This window comes from Taurulus bubalis, assembly GCF_910589615.1.
Source record: "Taurulus bubalis genome assembly, chromosome: 11".
NCBI classification, from domain to species: domain Eukaryota; kingdom Metazoa; phylum Chordata; class Actinopteri; order Perciformes; family Cottidae; genus Taurulus; species Taurulus bubalis.
The window spans coordinates 2,414,483-2,428,083 of NC_136599.1; the positions used below are offsets into that span (position 1 = coordinate 2,414,483).

The following is a 13,601-nucleotide window of genomic DNA, read 5'->3' on the forward strand; positions in this document are numbered from 1 at the left end:
TTGCTATCTTTGTTTTTGTTGTTGCTATCTTTGTTTTTAGTCGTTGCTATCTTTGTTTTCAGTCGTTGCTATCTTTGTTTTCAGTTGTTGCTATCTTTGTTTTCATTCGTTGCTATCTTTGTTTTCAGTCGTTGCTATCTTTGTTTTCAGTCGTTGCTATCTTTGTTTTTAGTCGTTGCTATCTTTGTTTTCAGTCGTTGCTATCTTTGTTTTCAGTCGTTGCTATCTTTGTTTTCAGTCGTTGCTATCTTTGTTTTTAGTCGTTGCTATCTTTGTTTTTTGTCGTTGCTATCTTTGTTTTTTGTCGTTGCTATCTTTGTTTTTAGTCGTTGCTATCTTTGTTTTTTGTCGTTGCTATCTTTGTTTTCAGTCGTTGCTATCTTTGTTTTTAGTCGTTGCTATCTTTGTTTTTTGTTGTTGCTATCTTTGTTTTTAGTTGTTGCTATCTTTGTTTTTTGTTGTTGCTATCTTTGTTTTTTGTTGTTGCTGTCTTTGTTTTTAGTCGTTGCTATCTTTGTTTTTTGTTGTTGCTATCTTTGTTTTTTGTTGTTGCTGTCTTTGTTTTTAGTCGTTGCTATCTTTGTTTTTAGTCGTTGCTATCTTTGTTTTTAGTCGTTGCTATCTTTGTTTTTTGTCGTTGCTATCTTTGTTTTTAGTCGTTGCTATCTTTGTTTTTTGTCGTTGCTATCTTTGTTTTTTGTCGTTGCTATCTTTGTTTTTAGTCGTTGCTATCTTTGTTTTTTGTCGTTGCTATCTTTGTTTTCAGTCGTTGCTATCTTTGTTTTTAGTTGTTGCTATCTTTGTTTTTAGTTGTTGCTATCTTTGTTTTTAGTTGTTGCTATCTTTGTTTTTTGTTGTTGCTATCTTTGTTTTTTGTTGTTGCTGTCTTTGTTTTTAGTCGTTGCTATCTTTGTTTTCTGTTGTTGCTATCTTTGTTTTTTGTTGTTGCTGTCTTTGTTTTTAGTCGTTGCTATCTTTGTTTTTAGTCGTTGCTATCTTTGTTTTTTGTCGTTGCTATCTTTGTTTTTAGTCGTTGCTATCTTTGTTTTTTGTCGTTGCTATCTTTGTTTTCAGTCGTTGCTATCTTTGTTTTCAGTCGTTGCTATCTTTGTTTTCAGTCGTTGCTATCTTTGTTTTCAGTCGTTGCTATCTTTGTTTTTTGTTGTTGCTATCTTTGTTTTTTGTTGTTGCTATCTTTGTTTTTAGTCGTTGCTATCTTTGTTTTTTGTCGTTGCTATCTTTGTTTTTAGTCGTTGCTATCTTTGTTTTTGTTGTTGCTATCTTTGTTTTTGTTGTTGCTATCTTTGTTTTTAGTCGTTGCTATCTTTGTTTTCAGTCGTTGCTATCTTTGTTTTCAGTTGTTGCTATCTTTGTTTTCATTCGTTGCTATCTTTGTTTTTAGTCGTTGCTATCTTTGTTTTTGTTGTTGCTATCTTTGTTTTTAGTCGTTGCTATCTTTGTTTTCAGTCGTTGCTATCTTTGTTTTCAGTTGTTGCTATCTTTGTTTTCATTCGTTGCTATCTTTGTTTTCAGTCGTTGCTATCTTTGTTTTCAGTCGTTGCTATCTTTGTTTTTAGTCGTTGCTATCTTTGTTTTCAGTCGTTGCTATCTTTGTTTTCAGTCGTTGCTATCTTTGTTTTCAGTCGTTGCTATCTTTGTTTTTAGTCGTTGCTATCTTTGTTTTTTGTCGTTGCTATCTTTGTTTTTTGTCGTTGCTATCTTTGTTTTTAGTCGTTGCTATCTTTGTTTTTTGTCGTTGCTATCTTTGTTTTCAGTCGTTGCTATCTTTGTTTTTAGTCGTTGCTATCTTTGTTTTTTGTTGTTGCTATCTTTGTTTTTAGTTGTTGCTATCTTTGTTTTTTGTTGTTGCTATCTTTGTTTTTTGTTGTTGCTGTCTTTGTTTTTAGTCGTTGCTATCTTTGTTTTTTGTTGTTGCTATCTTTGTTTTTTGTTGTTGCTGTCTTTGTTTTTAGTCGTTGCTATCTTTGTTTTTAGTCGTTGCTATCTTTGTTTTTAGTCGTTGCTATCTTTGTTTTTTGTCGTTGCTATCTTTGTTTTTAGTCGTTGCTATCTTTGTTTTTTGTCGTTGCTATCTTTGTTTTTTGTCGTTGCTATCTTTGTTTTTAGTCGTTGCTATCTTTGTTTTTTGTCGTTGCTATCTTTGTTTTCAGTCGTTGCTATCTTTGTTTTTAGTTGTTGCTATCTTTGTTTTTAGTTGTTGCTATCTTTGTTTTTAGTTGTTGCTATCTTTGTTTTTTGTTGTTGCTATCTTTGTTTTTTGTTGTTGCTGTCTTTGTTTTTAGTCGTTGCTATCTTTGTTTTCTGTTGTTGCTATCTTTGTTTTTTGTTGTTGCTGTCTTTGTTTTTAGTCGTTGCTATCTTTGTTTTTAGTCGTTGCTATCTTTGTTTTTTGTCGTTGCTATCTTTGTTTTTAGTCGTTGCTATCTTTGTTTTTTGTCGTTGCTATCTTTGTTTTCAGTCGTTGCTATCTTTGTTTTCAGTCGTTGCTATCTTTGTTTTCAGTCGTTGCTATCTTTGTTTTCAGTCGTTGCTATCTTTGTTTTTTGTTGTTGCTATCTTTGTTTTTTGTTGTTGCTATCTTTGTTTTTAGTCGTTGCTATCTTTGTTTTTTGTCGTTGCTATCTTTGTTTTTAGTCGTTGCTATCTTTGTTTTTGTTGTTGCTATCTTTGTTTTTGTTGTTGCTATCTTTGTTTTTAGTCGTTGCTATCTTTGTTTTCAGTCGTTGCTATCTTTGTTTTCAGTTGTTGCTATCTTTGTTTTCATTCGTTGCTATCTTTGTTTTCAGTCGTTGCTATCTTTGTTTTCAGTCGTTGCTATCTTTGTTTTTAGTCGTTGCTATCTTTGTTTTCAGTCGTTGCTATCTTTGTTTTCAGTCGTTGCTATCTTTGTTTTCAGTCGTTGCTATCTTTGTTTTTAGTCGTTGCTATCTTTGTTTTTTGTCGTTGCTATCTTTTGTTTTTTGTCGTTGCTATCTTTGTTTTTAGTCGTTGCTATCTTTGTTTTTTGTCGTTGCTATCTTTGTTTTCAGTCGTTGCTATCTTTGTTTTTAGTCGTTGCTATCTTTGTTTTTTGTTGTTGCTATCTTTGTTTTTAGTTGTTGCTATCTTTGTTTTTTGTTGTTGCTATCTTTGTTTTTTGTTGTTGCTGTCTTTGTTTTTAGTCGTTGCTATCTTTGTTTTTTGTTGTTGCTATCTTTGTTTTTTGTTGTTGCTGTCTTTGTTTTTAGTCGTTGCTATCTTTGTTTTTAGTCGTTGCTATCTTTGTTTTTAGTCGTTGCTATCTTTGTTTTTAGTCGTTGCTATCTTTGTTTTTTGTCGTTGCTATCTTTGTTTTTAGTCGTTGCTATCTTTGTTTTTTGTCGTTGCTATCTTTGTTTTTTGTCGTTGCTATCTTTGTTTTTAGTCGTTGCTATCTTTGTTTTTTGTCGTTGCTATCTTTGTTTTCAGTCGTTGCTATCTTTGTTTTTAGTTGTTGCTATCTTTGTTTTTAGTTGTTGCTATCTTTGTTTTTAGTTGTTGCTATCTTTGTTTTTTGTTGTTGCTATCTTTGTTTTTTGTTGTTGCTGTCTTTGTTTTTAGTCGTTGCTATCTTTGTTTTTTGTTGTTGCTATCTTTGTTTTTTGTTGTTGCTGTCTTTGTTTTTAGTCGTTGCTATCTTTGTTTTTAGTCGTTGCTATCTTTGTTTTTTGTCGTTGCTATCTTTGTTTTTAGTCGTTGCTATCTTTGTTTTTTGTCGTTGCTATCTTTGTTTTCAGTCGTTGCTATCTTTGTTTTCAGTCGTTGCTATCTTTGTTTTCAGTCGTTGCTATCTTTGTTTTCAGTCGTTGCTATCTTTGTTTTTTGTTGTTGCTATCTTTGTTTTTTGTTGTTGCTATCTTTGTTTTTAGTCGTTGCTATCTTTGTTTTTAGTCGTTGCTATCTTTGTTTTCAGTCGTTGCTATCTTTGTTTTTAGTCGTTGCTATCTTTGTTTTTTGTTGTTGCTATCTTTGTTTTTTGTTGTTGCTATCTTTGTTTTTAGTCGTTGCTATCTTTGTTTTTTGTCGTTGCTATCTTTGTTTTTTGTCGTTGCTATCTTTGTTTTCAGTCGTTGCTATCTTTGTTTTTAGTCGTTGCTATCTTTGTTTTTTGTTGTTGCTATCTTTGTTTTTAGTCGTTGCTATCTTTGTTTTTTGTTGTTGCTATCTTTGTTTTTTGTTGTTGCTGTCTTTGTTTTTAGTCGTTGCTATCTTTGTTTTTTGTCATTGCTATCTTTGTTTTTTGTCGTTGCTATCTTTGTTTTTAGTCGTTGCTATGTTTGTTTTCAGTCGTTGCTATTAGAGATTATCTAAGAGGCCGTGAATGATTCTTAAACGACAAAGAATAGAGCGAGGCAATAGCACTTAGACATTCTTTTCCGTGGGAGAAATTTAAACGAGCGGCAATCCCCCTTTTCTTCGTAATCAGGTCAGCGTAACATTATTACCTGTTACGGGAAAATCCAATTATTGAATTTGACTCGGGAGCAGACCGCGAGGCCGGCAGACAGAGCAGCCCTCTTCTTCTGTTCGATGGCGGTATTGTGTGTCTGTCACTAATGGCTCAGGAATGTCACATTAGTCAGGGGCCGCATGCGTGACGCCGCAAACATTAAAACACTTTGAGGAGACCAATATGATATCGCACTCACTGAAAGAGAACGGTGACAGGTCCAGTGATCTCATTGCCTCAAAGCTACAGAGTGATCGACTGCCTCCCACGCACCGCAGACCTGAACAATGTCCCCCCAGCAAGGTGTCAGAGTTGGATTTCAAAACGGCCGACACGATCAGAAAGGACAGTGTTTGGTAGCACGTTTTTTTGTACAAATTTGAGGAGTATTTGACGCATTTAAGTGTCCATCTCCATCTTTTAACTTAAAAATACAAATCAAACTCGGCTGGTGATGCTCAAGTGCCAAAACAACGTTTATCTCCAGGTAATCCACAGACCTTGTTGTGAGAAGTTTCATGTATGAACTATTTTCTTTAAATCAGGCATTCTGAAAAGTGACGTCAATCTGAAGTGCCTGCATTCTCTCTCCTGACCACCAGGGGGGCGACTCCTCTGGTTGTATAGAAGTCTATGCTTCATGTGTTAAAGCTGCATTATCTCTCCTGACCACCAGGGGGCGACTCCTCTGGTTGTATAGAAGTCTATGCTTCATGTGTTAAAGCTGCATTATCTCTCCTGACCACCAGGGGGCGACTCCTCTGGTTGTATAGAAGTCTATGCTTCATGTGTTAAAGCTGCATTCTCTCTCCTGACCACCAGGGGGCGACTCCTCTGGTTGTATAGAAGTATATGCTTCATGTGTTAAAGCTGCATTCTCTCTCCTGACCACCAGGGGGCGACTCCTCTGGTTGTATAGACGTCTATATAAATGACTCTACTTCTCTTGATCTATTCAGTAAACATTGTAAACATGAGTTTATGTCTCAATCGCTACGTCCACTTCTTTTATACAGTCTGTGGGAAAAATATGTATATTCTTGGGTGGACTGTCCCTTTAACCAGTGGTGTATAAAGTACCAAAGCCATACTTGAATAAAAGTAAAGATACCTTACTGGAAAATTACTCCAGTAAAAGTGAAAGTCACCTATTAGAATACTACTTGAGTAAAAGTCAAAAGTATATTTTCTGTACTTAAGTATCAAAATTAATTTTCTGATAATAAATGTACTTAAGCATTGAAAGTAAAAGTACAAGTAAATGCTGTAACTAAACATTAACGTTGCGGCTCATGGGATTAATCTTAATTTACCTCAATGTGTTTCCTGAGGTTGGATGGGGAGTTTTTGAATGCCAATATGTCAGTAGCTTTGGAGAATTTTTCACTCCAACATAAGAAAACATTTCTCGCAAATATGACCACGGGTGTTGTCTTTGTCACCACCGTCGTTTGTTTGGGAGTACCACGTGCTTCCATCATGAAATCAGTCGTAGAGTCATGTCGTCGCTAGCTAGCATCCTGGGCATCACTGGGAACTCTACTCATGTAGTCGCTAGCTAGCTAGCATCCTGGCATCACTGAACTCTGTGTCTGTGTTCCACCACAGTCCCCGATGCTGGTCTCATGATCATTTTTTTCTAAAGATAGATTTGATTTTGTAGCGAGTAATGAAGTAAGAGTAAAAGTCAACAGAAATATTAAGTACAGTAACGTTAGCATACACCACTGATTTAGCCCATCAGCCCCTGCTGCACCTTCTCTGTCGTCAGTTCAAGAGTTCAGCCCCCGGTGGCTCCGCCCCCCGGCGGCTCCGCCCCTCTGACTCACCTGTAGGTGTGCAGCAGCGACACGACTCCCACAGCCCATCGGCAGACCAACCCAAAATCCCCCTTGATCAAAGTAAATCTCTTTATTCAATATGCCTGCATGTGTGTGTGTATGTGTGTGTGTGTGTGTGTGTGTGTGTGTGTGTGTGTGTGTGTCACAGTCTTTTCAGGGTGCTGTTTACATTTGGGCAAGCTAAGTCATGCAATCTGATCCTGAGCCTCTTCAAACCCCTCCCTCATACACACACACACACACACACACACCTCTCAACACTGAGCGCTATCGGAGGAAGCGCGTTGTTACCTCACTAAGACGTGCTGGTGTGTGTCTGTGTGTGTGTGTGTGTGTGTGTGTGTGTGTGTGTGTGTGTGGGTCAGGAGGGCAGTGGGGATTGTCGACACATTGCTGCCATATGTGCACCCTGGATGTTCCTCTCAGCTGAGCAGACTTCCTCAGGAGTTCCTTCAAGGTAACCGGAGTCAAACTTTAGATTTTAAGTGGCTCAGTGGGATTCTCACACACACACACACACACACACACACACACACACACACACACTTCCAATCCCAAACCTCCAGAGTCTGAGGGCTCAGTTCTGTCCGCATTTCTGCAGATTTTTACGACGGGATTACCCACAATTCATAGCCATGTGTCTTTAAAACACACGGTCACATGTTGAACTCTGAGGCGTAAAAGAAAAAAAAAAGCTTCATTCATAATTTTTTGGTGATTGAATCATTTCGTGAAAACATCTTGTAAAGCAAAAGCCTGGAGGGAGTTGTGACGGTCACAGCAGCGCACGTACGTGCACGGATTTTGCTAAACTTTGTCTTTTATTTGTATTTGTAGTTTATTTTCTCTCCTGTGTTTATCACTGATGGATATGAATTCATTCACGAAAAGGAAGCAGCGGGGATCAAGTGCAGCGGGAGGAGAGCCGAGGTGGAAGCTAAGCTAACCCAGCTAGGACCCTGAGGGTTTACGGGGACATTTGGATCGGGCCAGACTTTTACTTTTAGAATTTGCCCTCCGACTTTTTTTTTTCTCCTTCCTTTCTCATCTTCTTTAAATCCACAATGTGTTCCTCATCTGCAGATGCACCCTGACCTCCCTCCCTCTCTCTCTCTTTACCACGAGCGCTGACAGCCGGCAGGTGTGTGCAGGTGTTCCCCTCCATCACTCAACATCACACAAACCTATGCACACACACACACACACACACACACACACTACCTGCCATGTCTGTCCTGATGAACTCATCTAGAGTCGGGAGTTAACACAATACCCGTTGAAATACTAATTAATGTTCAAGCACGAAAGGATTTTAAACAAAGCTTTTATTTACATGTTGCAGAAGAAGAAAAAAGGCACATTATCCCCAGTGGAGGTTCATTAAAACTGCAGGAACAACATTCCCAGGGAGAACAAGTCTAAATAAATGTGACTTGGACTGTAAAATGACAATATTGGTGAAGTTTTTCGTTTTTTTTGGTCACGTTTAAGAAGTGGCCGGGCGGGTCACCCGTCGACGAGGTCACAGCTAACGCGCCTCTCAGCACCACACAGACAGCTGTCCCAACACACACATGCCATGTATGTATAGTATGGTGAGGAATGACACACACACAAACACGCCCAAGCAGCTGCACCGTGGCCCGAGTCCCGGACCGGCCGGCACCGATGGAGCTTCCTGGGAATTAACTGGATGTCCAGCTGCCCTCAGATCACACACAGACGCCGACGACTACCTCCAGTCCTGGGGAAAAGGCACCGGGCGGAGTCGTTTTACAAAAAGCAACAGAACTCCAGTTCTGGGTCGCTCCAAAAGTATTTAGCGCCTCTGTCCCCCCGGCTCCTGAGAACAGGACCTAGGAGGCCGGGCAGCACCCGGAGGCGCCGTGCTTGTGCAGCAGCGACATGCGGCTGAAGGTCCGGGAGCAAGAGCCGCACTGGTACTTCTTCACCTCGGAGTGCGTCTGCAGGTGGGCGCGCAGGTTGGAGCGGTCGGCGAAGGCCCGGCTACAGTGCTGACAGGCGAAGGGGCGCTCACCTGGTGGAGGGGGGGGGAAGAGGGGCGTTAATGACTTTAAACCAAATGTCCATTACAAACATTTAGTGAAATCTGGGTGTAAACAGTAAAAAGTGAGTAAATGTAGTATTTAAACTAACAATGAGAATACAAAGCATACAGTAAACCTTAAATGACTCAAATGAATGAGACAATAGTTTGATTAAAAGAATAAACATTTATATAGATGCCTGTATGTATGCCTGCTTATATTCTGCTTATATTCTGAGCGTCTTTTTTCTACACCTTTTTGGAAAGATTAGGACCTAAAGAATCGGCAACAAAACCCAACAAATCACCATAAAACAAATCATCGGCATGTTAGGAAGTTTAGGAGTTTCAGTCAAAAAACTGTGTCGTTCGGTTTAAAAATTAAAAAATGACTTTTCTATGGCAAAACATTGGCCTATTTGGGCATGCTGGGTATTTTGAGCGTCTTTCTTTTAAAAGCAAATTCATTATTTCAAACTAGAGTAGATGAACACATGAATATAACACATTTACATGACTTTTACTAAACTTTTGGGGATTTAAAATTTTTTCCAAGGGCTTTTCCAGACCTGGAAATAACCATTTTAAAACTCCACGTCCGTAAGAACCCTGCAGATGGTCTGCGAGAGAACCAACAAAAGAGCCGGGACGAGCCTCACTCACTGAGATTAGACGCCCGCATGAGAAGCAAAAACATTTGCTCACACGTCAGGAGACGTCAATGAATATCAATGAGCCTCTCATTTACACGCCAACAGACCTTGAGAACAGACATTGGGGGTTCTGCGTACCTGTGTGTGTGCGGATGTGTCCGCGGAGCAGCCACGGCCTGGAGAAGGCCTTGCCGCAGGTCGGGCACACGCAGGGCAGCGTGTGCGAGCGGATGTGCATCTTCAGGGCGCCCAGGCTGCCGTACTCCTTGGGGCAGTGTTTGCAGTGGAAGGCCGGGCGGGCCGAGACCTCCGCGGGCGGCGAGGGCGTCGTCTGCTGCTGCGGGGCGCAGCGGGGCGTCTGGTGGTGGGACGTCTGGTGGTGGGACAGCGCCGAGAGGCTGGGGTAACCGTTGCTGCAGCGCAGGCAGTGGTAGACGTGCTGCGGGACGTCCGGGCTGGCGGGGTCAGAGGTGCGCCCGCCGTCTTCCTCCTCCTCCTCTTCCTCGCTGCTGCTGGACGGGGCGCTGCTGAGGTCCGGCGCGCCGGGCGGACGCGCCGGCACGGACGGGTAGAGCAGCGTGGGCACGCCGTCGAGGAAGGGTGTGGTCGGGTAGCAGGTCAGGGCGAAGCTGTGGTTCTGCGTCGGCAGCTCGGCTTGCGCAAAGCATTCTGGGACAAAAGCTGTGGAGGGGAAAAGGCCGTCAGTGTCGGAGCGGACGGATTGACCTCGACGGTGGAATGAGCTCATCTTCTGCTGACTTCTTTTTAGACTATACCTTGAATAAAGAAAGTAACACTTTACTTAGTAAAGTGTATTTAAAATGCACTTATCTCAGTCAACGGTCAAAGTGCTGAACAGGAGTCGAGGAAATTAAACCAAAGTGACCAAAACAGGAGCCACAAAAACACATTTAGTTTAGAAAACACAATAAAAATACATTTAAAAGTTTTTTTTAAAAAGCACTTTGTAGAAGACATTGTACTTTCTTGATTCTTGTGGTTCTGAGTTCGTACTCATGGGTGAATGCACTTTGATGAATGAAATGTAATAAAGAACTAAACTAGTTTTCATTCCCGGGGTCCCGTTACAGCCCTGGTCCCATTAGCAGATTATCTGTGATGCTGCTGGACGTGTTGTTGAATCCCATCAGGTGGCTGACAACAACAACACCTCCCGCAGCATCACGCTGGGGAGAGAACGCAACACCTACCGGTCTGGCTCTCCAGGTGGCTCTCCCTGTAGAAGGCCTTCTTGCTGGAGAAATACTTCTTCACCAGGAATGAGCGCGGCATGTTGAGGTCTGGCTTCAGAGAGAGAGAGAGAGCGAGAGAGAGAGAGATATTCCAGGAGCGCGCAGGTTCGAGTCCCTTCCTTCGTCGGACACGCAGCAGAGATCAACAGCGGGTCTGAGTGACGGTGGTCGCGCCGTCGCCTCCTCATATAGGACCCAGAGGGGAGCGGGGTGGGCGTGTCTCCGCCGCAGAGCCACGCCCACATGGCGCGTCACGGGGCGCCTCGCGGCAGGTGACCGGGCAGCTCCACGGCTCCGATGGCTCTCTCCCCCCGGGATGAGCGTGTGTGAGCGGGGCAGAGCGAGGGAAGCGATGAGTCATGTTCTCAGCTGGCCTGAAAAGAATGGATCAATGATCGGTGACCCAATATTCATCCACTTTATTTATTGATTTTCTCCTCTTTTGGTCATTTACGATGTTTTGTAGCGTCAAAAAAAAAAATCAATAAAAAAGAGTTGTTGTTGTTGTTGTTGTTTTTTGTTTCCTAAACGATGCACAATAAAGCTTTTTATTAAAGTCAAAACAAAAGGAGAAGACATTTTTATATTTATTTAAACACTTTTCGTGCACCATGTGTCATTCCTTCACTGCGTGAGGAGCTGGAGCTGCAGCGTCCTCTGTCGGCTCACACACACACACACGCACGCACACGCACACGTGCACAAACAAGCACAAGCACACATCACGTTTCTAATGAATGATTTTAACCTGCACATCTTAATTATACAACATAAATACGGGTTCTTAGGAGTTTGGTTTCAATTACGCACAACTTTTACGCACAACTTTTACGCATTCCAAGAAAAGAAAGCAAAGGATGCAACGTGAGTGAACTTTTTCATCTCGGGGTTCGTTGCATTTCATGATCCATGTCTTGTCTTGTTTGACAAAAATAAAAAATGTTCTTTAAACATTTGGGAAAAATCGGAGGAATTTCAAATCACATTCAAGAACACATGTTCAAATATTAAGAGTTAGAGAGTTGTTAGGTTTTCTCACTCCATTCACTCTTAAAGCTGTGTGTGTGTAGGTGTGTGTGTGTGTGTGTGTGTGTGTGTGTGTGTGTGTGTGTGTGTGTGTGTGTGTGTGTGTGAGTGTGTGTGAAAGTAATAAAAGGAAAAGAATGATTGTTTGATTTTTTTCAAACTTTTATCTCGACCAGAATTATTTTTTATATTTTTGTCCAAATATTCTTCATTGTCTTATTTTACAGTTACGATCATTTGCTTTATGATTATATAACATTTCAATATCATGTGCAGTAGGACTTTCATAGTATTGTGTTGTATTATTTTGTTACTAGTGTATACAAGGCACTATAGTGTTAGTATTACTTCTTATACACTTTATATTGTACTTTTGTATTAAATGTTTATTGACGTCATTTCCTTTTTTTCCATTTTATTTTATTCGTTTTACTTTATTTATTGACCTTACTTGCTATTATATTATATTTTGCAAAGGTCTTTTACTTAACTATTGTTATTCTATTGTTCATATCCGTTCATATTTGTATTTTATTGTTTTTGTTCTTCTTCTTTTAATCTCAAACTCCTCCACATCATGTCTTAAGTTCCCTCTCATCTCTCTGAGTGGTGAGGAACTGCTGCGTTTGCATCCTGATTAAGTGAACTGATCAAGTGAATTGATGACGTGATCAAACCAACGTGTTGCATTCAGGGCCCGATGGGTGATTGAGTCACGTGATGAGGAAACGAGGCTCCCAGCGGGGAGACATCAGGTGCCGCCATTACACAGGAATGTCCTCTTTAGCATCGCAAAGAGCCCGAAGAGCCGCTGGGCGGCGGCCTGAGTGGTGTGTGTGAGTGTGTGTGTGTGAGTGTGTGAGTGTGTGTGTGTGAGTGTGTGTGTTAATGTATGCACCTGTCCAAAAGGCGCCATTGTCGCGGCATGCCCAAAAGTTCACACGTCGTTAGAGCTCGTTGACGCCGCGCAGACTGGAGGTCACGAGGGCAGCGCGGCAGTAAAGACACGCACACACACACACACACACACACACACACACACACACACACACACACACACACACACACACACACACACACACACACACACACACACACACACACACACACACACACACACACACCGTAGTGGGTGCTGCTGCCTGAAGACGAGACCAAACGTTGGAGAGCTTCAGATGAACTGAACGTTTAATTAGGTTTTTAAAGTGACATTCTGGTGTATATATATATATATATATATATATATATATATATATATATATATATATATATATATATATATATATATATGTATGACAGGTTCTTCCACACTTCACATCTTGAAGCTTCCGTATGAACTCTGCTCTTTCGTTCTTTCCAGTCAGTGATTGTTTGGCCATTTCTTTTATTCTTTATTGATATGAAATACGTAGTGTTGGTCGTCATGGCGCTGGTCTGCAGGTAGCGGTCTGCTCCTCCCGCTGGACCAGAGCAAGGAGACGAAGCGCGAAGCGGCCGGCTTCCTTTCACGTCTGCTTTGACTTCACATGAAGTCTGCAGCTCTCCTGTTGGGAACGCAGCGTCAGAGCTGGAGGTCGTTTACATGAGCGTGTTCCTCATGTGAGCTTCTGTATATGTACCGGCAAAATAATAACAACAAAAGGAAACATCCACCTGACACACACACACACACACAGGAGGAGGCTGTAAAAAGGCAACCGGCTGATTACACTGTGTGGATGAGTCGTGACCTCGTGACCTCGGCTCAGATGTTCTCGGCCCTCCGGCCTCGGGGACGAAGCCGCCGCTGTTCTGTTCCCACCGACCGCTCGGACAGAAACCAAATATATATATATATATATATATATATATATATATATATATATATATATATATATATATATATTTCTATAAATAAAACCTCCATTCAGTCTTTTTGACAGGAAATACAACAACAGACATCACTGCGAAGGCTTTTTGCACTCAAACAAATGAAAACTAGCTCCACACACACGTTACCTCTTGTTTATTAACAACGGTTATGTTGTATAAAGTTAGTGTAAACACTTAAAAAGACAAAAATAAATCAGGTTGCTCAGAATGCTCCGATGCATTTGGTCATTGGCTGATGAAATGTCATATTTGGAGAAAAAAAGTGTAATAAATTCTCAATTTATTGCGGTTTGAGTTCTGAGTCCGACGTTCACAGGATATTTAATAATAATACAAATGGTCCACGGTCTTTTATCTCACATTCATATGTGCAGTACTCCTTTGAGCCACAAGAGGGAGCCTGCTCTCTTACTGCTGTGG

At 41.1% G+C, this 13,601-nt stretch overlaps 1 protein-coding gene across 1 annotated transcript; it reads right to left on the reverse strand.

Moving 5' to 3' along the window:
• Positions 1 to 8,186: 8,186 nt before the first annotated feature.
• On the reverse strand, positions 8,187 to 10,323 carry snai1b (snail family zinc finger 1b; the record flags this gene model as incomplete). The annotated part of the gene is made up of 3 exons (XM_079226038.1): positions 8,187 to 8,368; positions 9,169 to 9,711; positions 10,242 to 10,323. The coding sequence occupies 3 exons, from the start codon at positions 10,321 to 10,323 to the stop codon at positions 8,187 to 8,189; spliced, it is 807 nt and encodes a 268-aa protein (XP_079082164.1).
• Between the last annotated feature and the right edge of the window lie 3,278 nt (positions 10,324 to 13,601).